Below are 13,929 nucleotides of genomic sequence, written 5' to 3' on the forward strand. Positions count from 1 at the left end.
GCCTCAGTGTCCTCCCATCACGCTGCTCCTCCAGCCCAGCACGACACAAACCAACTGCTCAACTACCTGAGATGAGCCCCGAGCAAGAGCTGGGCAGCTTCCACAAGCTTGGGCAAGATAAAAATTCACCTGGTGCAGGTGTTCTGCAAACCCACTGCTGCAAGTGAGCCCCTGCTTCTCCTAAGTACTGCACTTAACACATCCCAGGCATCCACCACATCTGGAAGCTGCTGATGTGCACCAATCTGCAGAAGGCACAAAATTCAGCGTGTTCGAGCCCAGCTGCTCTAATTCCTGCAGGACAAATAGCTGCACTTTGCAGCTCAGCTGTAACTTTCTGCCAACGATCAATATTTATTGCCTAATCCCATTTTCCATAGCGCGTGTGAGCGGTGTCACTCGCGCGGGGCCGAGCGCGACACGAGGCCACACAAAGCTTGGCTTGTAGGAGCTGCAGCCAGGGAGCCAGCTCTTGTCACAGCCTCACAAAAGGATTTCCTCTCCAGCGGCTCATCTTTAATCATTATAAAAGCACAGAAGTTTAATCCATTTTTGATGTAAGCGCTAATAGCTTTGTGTCCTTGAAGTTCAAAGTGGTCTTCGTGCATGTCGCTAATTAGCCGAGCAAGCAGCCATTCAGCTTCCTCTCATGTTTCTAATTAGATCCTTAACAACAAACAAATGTCGACCTTACAAAGGCTCTGCTACGATTCCCTCCATTAGTTAAACAGTTTGGGAGGGATGCGGCTCTGTGCACCCACAGCCCCCCCAGCAGAGGATTCGGGGCTCTGGGCTGGGCTATTTGCCCTTTGGAGAGGTCCTGCCTTCCTGACGGTGTTTTCCAGGGATGATGCAGGGAGCAGGTGACCACTCATCAGCCCCTGCCCTGGTCCCAGCTCCGTGCTGCTCCACTGCCCCTCCCTGCAGGCACGGGATGCTCACCAGCTCAGCTGGACCTCACAGATAAACCAAGGAGGCAGATAAATGCTGTCCTGTCAAGTCAACATCCCAACTGGTTCCTGCCAATTTAACTGGTTTTACAGCTAATTTAGAATGTGATGTAATTAATGTTTACATACCTCACAGAATGACAGAATGGTTTGGATGAGACCTTAAAGCCCATCCAGTGCCATGGGCAGGGACACCTTCCACTGTCCCAGGTGCTCCAGCCCCAGTGTCCAGCCTGGCCTTGGGCACTGCCAGGGATCCAGGGGCAGCCACAGCCTCTCTGGCTACCCTGCGCCAGGGCCTCCCCACGCTCCTAGAGAAGAATTTCATCCAAATATCCAGGCTAAAGGCACTGCCATCTTTTTACTTCACATCAAACGCCTGGGACTGCTCCTTGCACTCTTTTCTGTCCATCTGTGTTTGTAACACGCCGTGCCGGAGTCATTTCAGCAGCACCCCGCCTGTCCTTGCCTGTGCTCAGGTTTCTGGGCAAGTTTCTTGCTCCAGCCCTGGCATTTGTCCAGGGGGGATGAATGAGGATCTGTCAGCACCAGGAGCTGCTGCCGGGTTCCTGCCGGGGCCCTGGGCGGCTGCGGGCGCTCGCTGTGTCGCAGGCGCCGACCCCAGCGCCGCTCCTGCTGCCTGTGCCTGCACACCAAGCCTTAACACTTATTACCACCCATCCAACTGGCAAATAAGAGCTAAAGCTCAATGCTGGGATATCACAGAGCCCTCTGTAACCATTTTTCCATTTAAATTGAAGGAAGAGCTGAGCCAGGTGATGCCGGCGCCTTCACCTTGTGCCGAGGAGGAGCAGGAGAGCTGCTGTTAATTCTACCATGGGCAACCACATCTGCATTAATTGTTTACCACAGCCCGGACAGGTCTTTTATTAATATTAATGAGTAAGAGGGAACAAAAGGCCCCTTTATTTTTAGCCTACTCTAATTGCGTAGTAATTACTCATCTACAAAACAAATGAGCCGAACTCCATTGCCATAGCAACAGCAACTCCGGCCTCCCACTGTACCACATTAACTGGCTATCACTCCTGTAATTTGAAATTGAAGCCTTTTGTACAATAACAGACAATACAGGAGGAAAATTAAACCAAAAACGGGTCTTTGTTTTGCTGCATAATTCAAGTCATAGTAGCAGGAGGGCCTGGCCTGGGGGGCACCTTCCCACTGCTGATCCCACGGGCTGGGGGGATGCTCAGGAGCACAGAGGGGTTATTCAGGTTATTCAGGTAACAGAAGAGGCATCCAGCCTGCAGACCCCCAGTCCTGTGCAGCCATCCCTCCTGCGGGAGGCTCTGCCCAGCACACGGTGCCTGGGGGAGAGCTGGTGGCACCAGCCACACTGCGGGCAGCTGACATCCAGTCAGGGTCAGGGCACAGAGTTCTGGGCTCTTTTAACCATCAGGAAATGCTCACAAAGGCCCCAGCTGCGTGAGTTTATTATTTTTAAGCAGCTCAGGTTTATATACCTGCAGATCCATTTTGCACTCTCTGGCAACTCCTAACCCACCGCGCTTCTCGAGCTCGCACGGAGCCAGATGCACACCAACATCTGCTGCAAGGAAAAACTACTCTGCTCCTCTGGCAGCCTTGTATTTCAGAGAGGAGAGAGGGAGAAAAAACATCACTGTAATTACGTATTTACTTTTAAAGCATTTGGGGAGAGAATCAGCATGAAAATACTGACAGTAGTGTGTCAGTCCAATGTGCGCTGCCTCACAGTTAGCAGTTGTTCCACTAATGGGTAACAGCCTGCAAGTGCTGCTGGAGAGGCAAGTTACCCTCAGCCCTGGCAGCATTTTACCTGTTCAGGGATTAAAATGCACGGGACACCATCCTGTGCTGGAAGATCTCATGCCCTGGAGAGCGCGTGCTGAAACCCCACTTCAAGCTCTGCAACAACTTGTCTGCATCTTGCAGGGAACAAAGTCTAATTACAGCTGCCAACAGCTCTGTCCCCCAGCTTCCGCTGGGAGAAAGGGAATCAGACATGGATAATTGGCTGTGGCAGGGCTTTGGAGGGTACCAAAGTGGTTCCAACCCCCTGCATGTGCAGGGATGCCTTCTACCATCCAGGCTGTTCCAGCTCCTGGTCACTTCCAGGGATGGGGCAGCCGCAGCCTCTCTGAACAACCTGTGCCTCCCCACCCTCACAGAGAAGAATTTCTCCCTAAATAAAACAGCATGATGAGCATTCTGAGGAGCATTTTCCCGTGGAAAATAATTCTCCTGATGGAAAAGACTATTAAAAGTTACCGGCTAAATTCGCTACAGATTAACTTCAACTGCACTTCAGAGGTGGTCACTAATTGCACTGGAGATGATTTATCAAGCGCACAAGATTTTCTATTACAAAATTATTGATTAAAGCTGATGTATTTTAACCTCAATAGACTTCAGCCCAGTGCCCTGTCAAACACTGGCTGCTGTGGCCAAGGTCGAGCAGCAGCAGCACCAAATTGTTTCATATCCACTGAATTTTCTCCCTGGCACCGCAAGAAGAAGCTCAGTCCCCCATGGATCAAAAAAGATCCAAAAGTGGCATCCTACAGTAAAACAAGAACCAGGGTTTCTTCTGCCTGGAGCCTGCTCTGAAAAGGTCCTGGGGGATTCCCATGCTGGAGCAGCACAGCACTTCTGAGCCAAACAGAAAAGATGCCTCTTTCATTATTATTATTTTTTAAATTGGGGTAGCAGACAGACAAGTAACTGTAGGGCTCCCAGTATGTCAGAAACAAGGCCAGAACCACCCATGGGAACGTGGAGTGGCTCCTCCAGAGCACATTCACCACCTGGGGCTGCTGCGTGCCGAGCCTGCTGATGGGATTCCCGTTCAAACCAGGATGATTTCCCTTGCGCCCACCGCTCCCCAAAGCCCCCAGTGTGGGGCCCTGCCTGGCCACCCGCCGTGCTCCCCAGCAGGGGCTGCTCTGCCAGGGAGATAAGCAAAGGATAAAATCCAACACAGCCATTAATTTCCCAGAGCATCACCCGCCAGGCTCTGTCACACAATTACTGGCGTTCCAGTGGAGTGAGAAATTCCAGCCCTTGCTGCTCCCAAGTGGTCCACTTGTTAGGTTGTGGCTTTTGAGATTACATAGCCTGGATTAAACTTTATGTACTTTAATAAGAGGAAAATAAAAAAGGGAGAACAATTCCACCAGAGCCACCGTGCCACAAGGGAGTCCTCCCAGCGGGTCGTAGAAATCCCAAATTGGTTCATGGCTGGATCTTTGAAATGCTCCTCCTGACATCTCCATGAGCCCATGGCAGCTCCTCTCCCCCTGCACACACAGCCCAACCACTGTCCCTCTTGTTATGGCCATAATTTGCTAAATTATGAATACATTAGATTTTGGAGCACCTTCCTTAGGTGTCAGACAAGGTTTCCTTGACCCCATGCAAATTATCTCTCTGCTGAGTTTCATGCACACTCCTGACTTCATCAGGTGCTGGGGTGCAATGAACAATGGGCTCCCCATTTCCCTGGAAAACTGAGATCCAAAGGGAACCTCATCCCTGCCTTGGCACACGGGTGTTCAGCTCCCTGGCAGCACCAGGGCCAGCTCAGCTCACCTTGCACCGTGTCAGCCCCAGCACTTGTTTGCTTGATTTACTCAATGTTCTATTAGAGGTAAGGAGCAGATACAAATCCTTAATCACACTGGAAAGCCCATTCTGGGTATTTTATTTCCTTTGAAAGCCCTTGCTGCCTGAAGGGCATTAATGAGTGTGTGGCTCTGCCCAGCAGAGCAGGGAGAGGCTCCCACCCAGCACAGCTGGCTTTGGGGATGGCCAGGGCGTGGGGAGGAGGAGAGGGGTGACCACACCAGAGAGGAGCTTTTCTGCTCCCATCAGGGTGTTTTCTGACAAGCAGCAAACTAAACAACAAATAAAGCAAAGCCTAATTCGGGATCTCAATTACCATCTGTTGGATTTACAGACTGCAGCGCCGTCTCTGCGTTTTCCAAGTTTAGCACAGAAACCCAGGCAGGAGAAGCAAAGCCACTGCTGGCTCGTGGCACAGAGGATGAACTTGCCTCGAACTCCTCATGCTGATATTTATGAAATGTTAAATCTTCATTTAAAAATGTTCCCTTAAGCTGGGTGACATGGCAATGAGTACGACCCATCACTAGCTCGGCGTCTCTGTTGCATAATAAGATTTAAGGTTTATGACCTACAAACAATCGCTTGGTGGCTCAGGACAGGCTGCAGGGAGCCGCCTCACACACGGAATTATTGGATTCCCAAATGGAGTGATTTGCGTGTGGCACATCTGCTCTACGACCGCCAACGAATGAGTCTATGGGCTAATATGGACGAGTAACAGGCTGATGGAGAAACCATGATTGTAAAATGATTTGAAAAATATCTCAGGTTCTTTTGGATACAAAATAAAAATAAGAGAATACAGTTATAGTCAGTGTTTCAGCTCCTAGGGGGGTTAATTTGAATTTAAAAAAAGGTCAGTTTTACTATCAGCATAAGAGCATGTGCGGGTTCTTGTACAGAGGGTATAGGTTGCCTACAGCCGGCTTCAATTTAAACTTCCAGATAATGGGATTTAACGAATAGGGCTCTATGGATCCAAGCCATCAGCAGCTCTCTGCTGTGTTATCCCTACGCTTTCAATCAGACCAAGGCTCTGCTTTTATCTGCCACGCTCGTTCGCGTTGATGGTGCCTATAATATCAACTCGACAATGCATGTTCTACTACTACATCTACTGCTACCAGTACGACTACTACAGTGCATGCATTTAGTTCAGTCCCACAGATACATACACTCTAAGAACAGGCAAGGGGAGATGTGAAATGTTTTACGGGACGACAGGTGTTTTGTTTTTTAAGTAAGGGAAATTAATAAAAAACATCAAAAGAAAGAAAGTGTACAAAAAAATAGAGACATTTCTCAAGAGTTGATATGAGTCGTTTCTTGAACCGTTTCGTCCGAACAAGCAAAAAACATGCAACCAGCTGCTACTAACAAGAAGCTGGACACTGAGAGAGGATTAATAGGTGTGGACAAACCTTCCCGCTGAGAGCGCTCAGAAGAGTGTTTGAGAGGAGGTGTGCACGTCCGAGTGTAAGAGAGGCCGGAAAGTTTGCCTCAGAGACACCCTCTCTCACAGCAGCCCCAACCAAGCAAGAGAGAAAACAACAAAACATAACTGCTCACACTCACCATCAAGGTCAGTAGCTCACGTTACGAGATTTGTTATAGCTGGCAAGTATAAAGTCCAGTAAGGGGTTGTTGGGGCGCAGGGCTCAAAGGCAGCACTGGCAAGCCGGGGCTGGGGCCCAAAATCCAGATGTGCCAGGGGTTGGGGTGGGGAGCAGCCCCGGGCGCCGTGGCACTGCGCGGTCCCGCTGCGCCGAGTGCCACCAGCTGGCTTGGTGCCACAGCCTGCCCGAGGGAGCTGGGACAGGGCTGCACTCCTGTGGCCTTAGGGGTTTTGTCTCCAGTCCTCAGGGAGGAACAGCGGGTAGCAACAGGTTGGGAACTGGAAAAATCTCAGGCTTGTCAATGAACCAAAGAGGAAGGAACGAAAACCCTCTCCTGCCAAATTTTCCTCGTCTCGCTCTCCTGCCAGATGAACCCCTCCCATGTCAAATGCAAGAGGAAAATGTGCCCCCCCCCCATGACTGTATTTCAAAAAAAGCATTTACACGACAAAAATGTTTTACACGTAAAATGTCAGGTGGATTCAAAAGAAACGTGACACTGATAGTGAAGTTGTCTAGGAGGAGTTTGCAGCATTCAGACTTTTAACTTTGCTCGTTTTCCGTGGCTCAGGTCCCAATTCATTAAAAAAATACAAGAATGGGTGAGGTTGTCAAAACCAGCGGAGGGATTCGGCAGCACAGCCCCACCCGGAGCGAATGGATGTGGCCAGAGCTGTGTCTGCTGGGAGGACCTCAGCTGTCCCCTCGTCACTGGGATGTCAAACGGGGACGTGATTGATGCCGAGCAGCACGGCCGCGCTCACCCTGCCGGCACGCGAGCAGCCACGCGGGATGGGAATTTATGGTGGCACTGAGCAGGGGCACAGGGACACGGCCCTGTCTGCTGGCTCTAGGACAGACCTGCCGTGGCACAGAAGAACCTGTTTATCTAGCAAGGCCAGCTGGTGACACGCTGCCATAGAAAAAGAAGGGGTGAGGGCAGGGAGGAGGCCCCGAGCAGGCTCCCTGCTGACTCAGCAAACATGCAGGTGTCCCAAGAACAGGAATGTCACCCCAGGGTCACAGCAAGGTGGTCAGTGCCCAGGGGCTTGGAGTGAGAGGGCTGCAGCTTCCTGGGGAGAACAAGACACGCACTGAAGGTGGATGCTCTCTGAGGGTGCCCAGTCTCTGTGCTGGCACTGATGCCAGGAAGGTGGGGGAGAGCCGGCGGGACGGGGCCAGAGAGCTGAAGAGGCAGCAGTGACGGGGACATTGATGACATGGACTGTCATCAATACCTTCCAGGAACCTCCTGGCCAGTGCTTGCTCTGTGCTGTGCTCCAGCAGCCCTGGGCAGAGCTCTCCCAGTGAGCTGGGGGTGGTGGGACGCGCCTGCCCGGGTGTTTGCCAGCTCTTTCCCATTTCCTGGCAGAGAGGGGCCAGTTAGGGCCAGCCGTGCTGCTGTGCTCTGTGCTTTGCACCAGGCACACGTGAAGGAGGGCTGTGCGAATTTGTGAAGGGAAAACAAAAACCCAACCGAAAAGGAAAGAAGGAAAAAACCCCAGCCATTTTTCTTGTAATGAATCGGGCCCGTACACTGCAGCGCAAGATCGATCGGACTCCACTGCTCCTGGATACAATTCACTACCATTGCTGATGGAGTGGCAAACCCAGGATGTCCCTTCCAAAACCAGCTCTGGATGGAGATGACTCTACAGAAACCCCCCATTCCCAGACCAGGCTTGGTGCAGATGTGAGCGGGGCCGGTGACAAACCCACCTTCCTCCTTGAGACCTCAGGGCTGGGGTGGGACGGGGGCTCTTTGGATTCAGTTTTGGGGATTTTGCCAGTTTTGTGCACGCAGGCAATTTTGAGGCTTGAAAAGACATTTCCAAACACCATACTGCTCTTTAAACTTGCCAGAAAGGGTGTTGTTAATTTAGGGTTAGATTTAGTTTCGTATTGCAAGTTCAAATCAAAAAACAAAAAAACTGAAAAAACAAATCAGAAAACCCAACAAAAGAGAAACCAAAAAACACTCAAATTAAAGACAAATGATTTTCAGGCACAGAATTGATCAATGCTCAGTTCAGTTGTAATGGGCACCAAAAGCACTCCGATTAAAAATAATAATAATAATAATCAGGGAAGCAACGTTAATCCAGCCAAACCCTCTGTGCCTTGCTAAGGGGCAACTCACCAGGTCTGTTTGCACGTAAAACAAAACCTGAAGGGCAAAACATGAGGAAGAGGCAGAAACAATGAGGTCTGTTTTCCTGGAAGCATATGCAAAAGCAATCTTGGGATTTATTTGGGTTTGGGGTATTTTTTTCCCTCTTTGGGTTTGTTTTTCCCCCTCCGTGCCGGGGCAGTAGGAGAAGCTGGGAATGGGGGATCCCCACAACCAGGCTGGCAAGTCACCCCTTAGGCGCTCTCTACATGCCACAGGATGGAACTGGTACAGAGAGTCCTTTGTAGCCTGCAAGCAGTGCCAGTTTGCATGGAACGGAGTTCTCCTGGTGTCTTTCTCTGCCCTCACGGCCCCAGGCTCTCTGAGCCAGGCCTGCGCCCACCTCTGCGCCCTCACGCACTCGGGGCTCTTCGGGAGCGCCTGCCTCCTGAACCTGGCACTGCCCGAAGAGCCACGAGCGCCCAGCTCAGCCCTGAGTGAGCTGGGAGGCGCTGCCAGCCCCGTGTTCCCTGGGGACACGCTGGCACAGGGGACACGGGGCTGGCAGCGGCTCCGGCCCACAGCGGCTCCATCGCGGCCTGCTGCGGGAGCCCGCGGCTCGCTGAGGGCTGCTCTCAACTCTGCCACCTGAGCCAAGTGCTGATTCACTTCTTGACAAAATTTAAACCTAAGGCAGCAACGGCAATTGACAACGATTTATTTCTTTGTTTCCCTTAAGGGGAAAAAAAATAAAGAGTTTTCAGAAGGACAGAAGAAAAGCTTTGTGGTTCCTCATGGAAGCAGCGGGGTTGGAGCAGGCAGGGATGGTGAACTGTCAGCTGTGTGCTGGTGACAATGGCACCAGTGATGCCAGCCCAAGATGCCCTGTGCTGGCCATGGTGGAGGAGGTGACAGCGGCTCTGGGCACGGCGGGAGCACCCAGAGCTGCTGCCACCACCTCAACCCAACCCCAGCTTTCTGTGAGAAACCAAAACTTTTTTTCTGAAAAGACAAATTGATCTTTTTTGGGATGTCTTTTAGAGCCTCGAATTTAAACCCAACAAATAAAGAAACCAACGCAATAAAGGAATAAAGAAAGAAACAAATTGGAATATCTACCCCGGTTTTGGCAGTTCTCATGCCAATCTCCTGCAGGTGCTCCAGCCCCCGTGGCCTCTGCTTGTAGTTTGGGTTTGGATTGGGATTGATTACTTATTTTTTTCTCTAATTTTTTTTCATTTTGGTTGATTGTTTTCAGGTCCCCAGGATAAGTGTGAGGAAAATCAGAGAAATGATGGAGAGCTGCAGCCACACAGAATACCGACAGAGCTTTTACCTGACCCTGCACTCTGAGGGTTTGCTCTTCCACGGGCCCCCCTACCTGATCCTCTTGCTGCCGCCACGGCTGCCGCTGCTACTGGTCCGTAAGCCGCTGCTGGGAAACCTGGCCGTGGAGAAAAGGAGAAGGGTAAAGACACAGGCCAGTGGGCACCACGAGTCCCTGAGGGCACCTGGAGCTGCCAGCCTGGCTCTCCGTGCCACCTGGGCACAGCCCAGCCCTGGCCAGTGCCCGCTGCCGGCACAAACCCCCTGGGCACAGGAGGAACGGCCATGGCACAGCCTGGAGCCAAGGAGGACAGGCTGGAGGCACAGCCTGCAGCTCTCAGCTCGTGCCTCCATGCCCCTGCAGGAACAGAGTCAGCCTGCTCCACACACAACCAGGGAATTCTCCTCCGGGCTTATTTGCAGGTGATAATAATGTGCTGGTCTACAGACAAAGCAGGAATGGAACAGATGAGGAGGTCCTCATGTCAAGATCACAAATTTGCTGGGATCAAGCAGAAAAAATTCAGTGGAATGTGGTTTAAGAAAGAAAGAAAGAAGAAAAGAAGGAAAGAAGTAAAGAAAGAAAGAAGGAAAGAAGTAAAGAAGTAAAGGAAGGAAAAAGCTCTTGAGAGCAAACCAGCCGCAGATCAAGGAGCTCTATGACATCCCCCCTGCTCCAGGGAACCGAGCCCTCGCAGAGGAACGGAATGCTGCCAGCAAGATTTACTTAATTAACATCCAAAAGATCTGCCAGAGATTGTAACTTTCAATATGTGTATTTTAAGAGGGCAATGGCAAAGTCCAGGCAATCAGCAAGAACCCCAAACCCCAAGGTCAGGGACGCCAGGGAGGTTCCTGGTCCCTGGGGGCTCCAACTGCTCCTGCCACCCGACAGGACAAGCCTGGGGTGGCCACCACAATGGAACCTGGTCCTTGGGTGGGCACCAGGACCACGATCACAGCTGCTTTGCAAGGCTGAGGAACCACAGGAGAGCAACTGAGGCACTGAGAAAGAGAAGAGAGAGAGAGAGCCCAGCACACTACAGCCCGCTAGCTTCAGCACTATGGCTCAGCTACAGCTCAGCTACCAGGCCAAGGAGCAGAGCACTAGGCTAGAATAACTTGAAGCTACTTAAAACATCAATCAAAAAAAGACATACTTGCATTTAAATATGGTAATAGGGCTGTTGTGGGGGAAGAAAAACATAGCACAGGTAAATGTATGCAGAGCATCGCCAGGGTGGTGCTCCTCAGAGAGCAGCACTGCACAGCCAGCCTGGCCCTCTGGTGAAGCTGGAAACTGCTCCACCTCTGTGGAGTGGGATGTGGGGGAAGCACATCCACACTGGGGGATGCTGTAACCAGGGCTGAACCTGAGTGCTAAACTCCCTCTCACTGGATGGAGCCAGCAGCCCTGGGTGAGCCCCCCCATACATGATTAGGGCTGCAGTGGGAGGACTTTGGTGTTAGGAGTAAAACCACCCTCCCAAGAGCAAGGAAAGGGTGTGCAGGACAAGGCTGAGGCTCTGGGGCTTCATTTCCATGCAGAGCCATGTCTGGGCCAGCTCTGGCCCTCCCACTGCGCTCAGGCAGAGCTGGCACTGTCCCCTGTCCCTCCCTGCCCACCACGGCCCAAGAGCAGTGCCCTCAGCGTTCCCATGGCACCTCCACCACCAGCTGGCCACCCACAGATCTCTCATTTGGAGGCTCCAGGGGCTCCCTAAACCATCCACAGGAGCCGTGGATTTTCCATGGAATAAAACGCCTCTGCCAAAACCAATCAAATACCCTTCAAATCACCAAGCATCCCCTGAGAACAGCACAAAAAACAGGGCTGGAAAGTTTGTTTCTCTTGTTCAGCTGCCAGGGACACTCAGGATCTATTTGAAATGCAGGACAAAAAGTTTTGCCATGCAAAAGAAGAGTGAAATAACAAGGGTGGAGGAGGCGCTCCACGGAAAGAGCCCGAACAAAGGCTCCCTTATTGCATTCCAGTGGACAGATGTGTGAAAAATTAATCCCTGCGCCCCTGCAGAAAGCTTTTATCCCAGTTCTGAGATAAAAGCATCCCTGAGACACGGCACTCCAAACAGCTCGAGTGTGAGCGCTGCTCTCCGTGCGGGAGCGCCGCAGGCAGGCGCGCAGGGGATGGAAACCGGGATTGATTGTCAGGATTGGCCAAAGCCCTCACTGACACACTCACAGGATGGCTCCAGCTCCGGAGGATCCGCCATCAATCCAGCCCTCTGAAAGCAATCGATGCCCTGCTAAAATGCCCTTTGCCAGGCACCACGTCCACGGGCTGGCTCAGCTGGGAGCAGCTCCCCTGTCCCTGCTGCTGAGCCACTAATGCTGTGTGACCTCCACCACTGTGCCACCTCACTGTGCCACCTCTGTGTCACCTCACTGTGTCACCTCACTGTGCCACCTCAGCAGAGATGGGCAGCTGACACCACCCTGCTCTGCCCGGCAGGGATCCCAGCAAGGAGAATTTGTGGCCAGCAGAGTGACAGAACAGCCCCAGTGCCCCTCAGCAATGCCTGGGAAGAGCAGGCATCCCCAGGAGACAGCAATGGCATTGGGGATGCTGCTGTGGGGCACCCCCAGGAGCACAGAGGGCTGTGGGGTGCCAGCAGCCCCTTTGCTCCCAGTTCATTTTAAGCAGCAGCTCGGAGCTCACTGGGTGCCAGCAATGGGTGCCTGGACCAGAGTGTCTGAAAGCCAAGGGGAGCACGGATGGCAGCACCCCTGGGTCCCAGCCTGGACAATCACGAGCATGGCCAGCACCAGCCCCGCTCCCTCTGAGCCTTCTCAAGTCACCTGGAAAATCACAAGGGTGGAGGGAGAGCTCAGCTCATTCCCAGTGTTTGTTTAAAGCCCTGATTCCTGCTCAAATGACCCCTGTGCTTTGTATGCCCACAGCTGCCCAGAGGAAACAAAGCCCAGAGCCATTGCAAAGCCAGCAGTGCCCACTTTAAGCACTGCAATTAGAAGGTATTTTACAATAAACGCTTTGCTCTGGGCTCACACACTGTCCAGGAAAGCCCTGAGGATTCACAGCAATTTCATGCTCTCTCATTGCTCAGAATGAGCCAAAACCAGCGTTCCAAGTGCAATTCTTCACAGATAAATTTTCCTGCTTCCTGCATCAATAGTTTCACTTTAAACGGTGAAGCAGTGAGGGGAGATGGACAGATCTGGGTTAAGTTCTTTGCCCTGAGCTCCCAGACTCGGTCCATGGCTGCTGTCTCTCCAAGGTGAGTTTGGGAGAAGGGGGATCCCAGGATGGCACAGCACTTGGGGCTGGAGCACACACACAGTGCCCTGCTCTGGGCACTGCAGTGGGAGCCCAGCATTCAGCAGATTTCCAGGGGCTTTGTGAACAAATCTGGCAAGCACAATGCTGCTGAGCAGGGCAGTGTTCACACGGGCTTTAGGGGCTCACAGATCTCTGCCCTGCTCTGGTGGGACCATTCCTTCTTCAATCACTGAGTTCTCCTGCACTCCAGCCTGGGCTTGGCCACAAGGGAATAACCCAAGAACCACCTGCACCCCTTCCTGCAGCTCTGGCTCTAACGGACATCACTGACTCCTGCTCTCATCAGCCTTTGCAGACCCCAAAAATCTCGCATCCTCAAAGCACACACAACCCTATCCTTGACAACCAGTCAGACAACAGGAATCAACCCAAAAAAAAGGACACGTCACAAAATTAGTCCTTACATCAAAAAAATATAATGCAAAGAATTTCTTCTTAAATGGCCAAAGCACTTGGGCACCTGAGGTTGCATGTTCAGACTTCAGCAACGAGCAAAGGGATTTAAAACAAGGAAATGGAAGCTGAGATGCCCAAATCACCACCTGGCTTCAGAAAATAGCCAAAATCATGGAACAGGCATGGGGAATTAAGTAAAAGCCACCATGAAACTGCACCGAAGCAGCAACCCCGTTGCTCTGTGCTCATGGGGAGTTTGGAGTGCTCACACACGAGCACCAGACTGGTCTGGGCAGGGTCTTTTGGGGGTCCCTGTGCTGAGGGCATCGAGCCCAGAGGTTCCTTCACCCCCCAGCACTTCACTCCTTACACCCCTGGTGCTCCCCAGTGCTGACCTGAACCCCAGCCCTGCAGGAGGGGCACTGGGTCTCCATGGAAAGAAGTGCAAAGGCTGGAATATGAATTGCTGTGCAGGCTGAGTGGGGAGAGGAACCAGGAAAATCCCCCCTTTTCAAGCAGCATTCCCAGGGGCCGATCCCCCCCTTTTCACACAGAGCTCCTGGGGCTGATCCCCCCCTTTCA

At 52.1% G+C, this 13,929-nt stretch overlaps 1 protein-coding gene across 8 annotated transcripts in view; it reads right to left on the minus strand.

Annotated features, from left to right (window-relative positions):
- Window positions 1–13,929, minus strand: part of MSI2 (musashi RNA binding protein 2) — a 203,363-nt gene that overhangs the window by 15,431 nt on the left and 174,003 nt on the right. For 3 of the 8 annotated variants that reach the window (XM_054287385.1, XM_054287384.1, XM_054287389.1), the window contains exons 11-12: window positions 9,688–9,750; window positions 6,002–6,093 (exon numbers count right to left, since the gene is read on the minus strand). The exons of 1 other annotated variant lie outside the window; for it this stretch is intronic. In XM_054287385.1, coding sequence (XP_054143360.1) covers window positions 6,002–6,093; window positions 9,688–9,750 — 155 coding nt within the window. Of the gene's footprint in view, window positions 1–6,001; window positions 6,094–9,642; window positions 9,751–13,929 lie in introns of all 8 variants that reach the window. 4 more of the 8 variants (XM_054287386.1, XM_054287383.1, XM_054287382.1 and 1 more) reach the window with 2 other exon arrangements.

Source organism: Melozone crissalis, unplaced genomic scaffold (genome assembly GCF_028551555.1).
Source record: "Melozone crissalis strain CALT ecotype California unplaced genomic scaffold, PUWL_Pcris_2 ptg000057l_1, whole genome shotgun sequence".
NCBI lineage: Eukaryota > Metazoa > Chordata > Aves > Passeriformes > Passerellidae > Melozone > Melozone crissalis.